The 2,850-nt window shown below is 49.0% G+C and overlaps 1 protein-coding gene across 1 annotated transcript; it reads right to left on the bottom strand.

Annotated features, from left to right (window-relative positions):
* Positions 1–249: 249 nt before the first annotated feature.
* LOC127295324 (patatin-like protein 1) lies at positions 250–1,954 on the bottom strand. Its single transcript, XM_051325260.2, has 3 exons — positions 1,703–1,954; positions 1,409–1,593; positions 250–1,297 (listed from the first exon to the last, which is right to left on the bottom strand). Exons 1-3 carry the CDS (start codon positions 1,841–1,843, stop codon positions 400–402), a joined length of 1,224 nt encoding a protein of 407 aa, XP_051181220.1. The 5' UTR covers positions 1,844–1,954; the 3' UTR covers positions 250–399.
* Positions 1,955–2,850: the final 896 nt, after the last annotated feature.

Here is a 2,850-nt window from a genome sequence, read left to right as displayed (position 1 = left end):
TGATGGAAGAAATTACACGCTGGGATTTGGGGAAAGAGGAAACCACATAAACAAGAGAGGTTTGTATGTACATTGCATAATTAAGTGTATGGGGTGTGAGTTAATTAAAGAGCGGAATTAAAATGTTAACATGAAAGGTTTACCGGAGCGTTTGAAAATTTGTTTCTCACGAGTCCGGTGGAATGCACGGGCATTTTTCCTAGTTTAATTACAATGCATATATAGCCCTCGAAGTTGACTTACACGTGCTTGGCCCTTTGCTACTTAATTACTCAAGAAAAATGAATGTTTACAACAACTAATCACTCATTCACATTACATTACAATATTACCACTCTTGATCGATCGATCCAACATTTTTTTTTTGTGCTAGCTGCTGCTGCAGCTGCTTCGTCTTTACTAGTAGGAATTGAGGGTGGCTTGGCGTAGCTTACGTTCTTGGGAGAGCTTCCTGGCGAAGCGGGCGAGAGCCTCCTCGTTAGTTCCCTCGTCTTCGACGACCTCGTACATCCCGGTGTCGATGTTCACCCTGGACACCTTCTTTTTGAGCAAATTTTCACCGATCTCGATGAGCGCCTCCATGTTCTTCTTGGTGGCGACATCCACTGACGCTGTGGGCCCAACAAGCGAGTCATCCTGGATACGGAGGTAGTTCTTCTCAACTCGGAGAGCCTTGAAGAGCACGGCGGCGTGGATGTCGACCATATCAGCGCTGGCGTGTGCAAATATGTCGATGAGAGGGTTGAAGTTGCCGTCGATGAGCCATTTGAGGATGCCCCACTTGGCGCATTCCGGCGCGGTGTACTTCTCCGCCTGCTTGGCAGAGCCGGTGCCGATGGAGATGATGAGGTAGTTGCCGTACTCGGCGGGCTTGCCGTGGTTGAAGTCTGGGTTCCGGCATAGCACCTCCTTGGTGATCATGGACATGGCGGCCATGGTGGGGTTGTTAGCGGCCACGCCGCCGTCGATAAGGTGGTACTCACGGTCGGGGACCTTGCCCGATGGATCCTGGGTCTTGAAGAAGTGCGCGGGGAAGAAGGTGGGCGCCGCCGACGTGCTGATGCAGATGTCGGATAGGTGGGCGTTCTTGAGCGGGTCCGCCTTGGCCTCGTACGTGTTGAAGATTACCGGCTGCAGGAACTTGATGTCGAACGTCGGCACGATGATGTTGGTGACAGTGTCGGCCACGGTAACATCGTTGGTGAGGCTCTTGATTTTGTCATGCAGGAACTTGCCGTCGTACTTGGGACCTCTCATCGCGCCGAATAATGTCGTCACCGGAGTCAGGAAACCGTAGCTGCAGTTACTCAAATACATCGCCGTCGGCCGAACAGATTAATTACCAGCTGGTAGCTAGTCGGACGAACTGATGGAGCGGCATGAAAGACCTTTCTTAGGTATGACGTACCTCTTCTTCTGCGGGAAGATCCTGGGCCCGTTGTCCAGATAGAACTTGTTGATCTCCTTGGCGGCGAAGAGGGGGCGCTTGTCCTCGCCGGGCGCCGCCAGCATCGACGTGACCAGGGCGCCCGTGCTTGTCCCGGCGATCACGTCGAAGTAGTCTGCTATGCGCGCATCCGGCCCGTCCAGCTCCTGCAAAACAAAGCAAACCAATCAATCTATCTATCTAGGACGACGGCGACGACGATGCATCAATGCAATGGAGATGGCCAATCGACCAGCTTCAGCACGACGGACGTACTTGGAGCTTGGACTCGAGGCAGCCGAGGATGGTGGACGGGATGAGTCCGCGGATGCCGCCGCCGTCGATGCTTAGCACCGTGATGAGCTTCCCCTGGGACGGCGGCGGGCAGGTCATGGTCACGTCGGCGTTGCTGCTCATGCTTGCTCACCCCGCTGAATACCCTATCGTCGGCCTCTAAATTGGTAGCAAGAACTCGGCTCAATGGCTTCTCCTATGTATCTTGGATGTTGTGTTTCCAAACTAGAGGCTCGCAAAGCCATTTAAATGGAAATTTGGCATCAGTAAGCTGGTGAGATGGAATCTCCGAGTAATATATTGCGTGCGCGTGTTTCACGGTGGATGAGCTGGACACCCTACTCGCCGGGGTTGGGACTGTGGCTGAGCCAGTATTTTCGTTGTCGGGATTGCAAAGTGAAAGACACACATTCATCGCTGATTTGGACACACGGTCAATGCCTCATTTTTTTTGCCGGAACACGGGTAGTGCTTTCGATTTTAATTTAATTTTTTTCTTTAAACACTTTGATTTTGTTCCCATTTCCAACACGTACCAAAAAGGACCCCCCAAAAGAAGAACATGGGAAAAAAGTAAGGATATGTGTGAGTCTCGGTTGAGGGGGAATTTTTTTTCTCAGTCAACTTTGCAAGATTACTCATAGAAACCTAAGAATATATCCACCCTGCAGTAACAATAAGTGGTACAGTAGAAAATATAGTAACTTCGCAGTAACAAAAAAAAATCTCATTTCTTAGCTGACTTTAAGTACAAATCTATTCATATAGATTTAAAAGTTGTTCACTACGCAATGTAATCAATCGTTAATTTTGATGCCAAAAGGCAGTGTTTTTTCCTGAGTTTCCAAAAATAAAAATAAAGTGCTATAGATGGATCTCAACATCGAATCAGGGTTCCCCACATCCACCCGGTGAGAATTAGCAAAACCGTTAATATAGATCCACAAAAGCCAAAATATACCCCACGAGAATCTTGGAGCTAGCATATGCATGGGACGGTTGAATCTTTGAGCTGCAAATAGTTCTGAAACTTGGGCATGTGCAAGTCCGCAAGTACGTGCACCTTTGTCCATTTAGGACGTAAGCTTAGACAAATATACTATAACTCAAATGGTTTATCATGCCAAGAA

This window comes from Lolium perenne, chromosome 4, assembly GCF_019359855.2.
Source record: "Lolium perenne isolate Kyuss_39 chromosome 4, Kyuss_2.0, whole genome shotgun sequence".
NCBI lineage: Eukaryota > Viridiplantae > Streptophyta > Magnoliopsida > Poales > Poaceae > Lolium > Lolium perenne.
The sequence above is the reverse complement of the archived record's forward strand: the minus strand, read 5'-3'. Positions and strand labels throughout refer to the sequence as shown.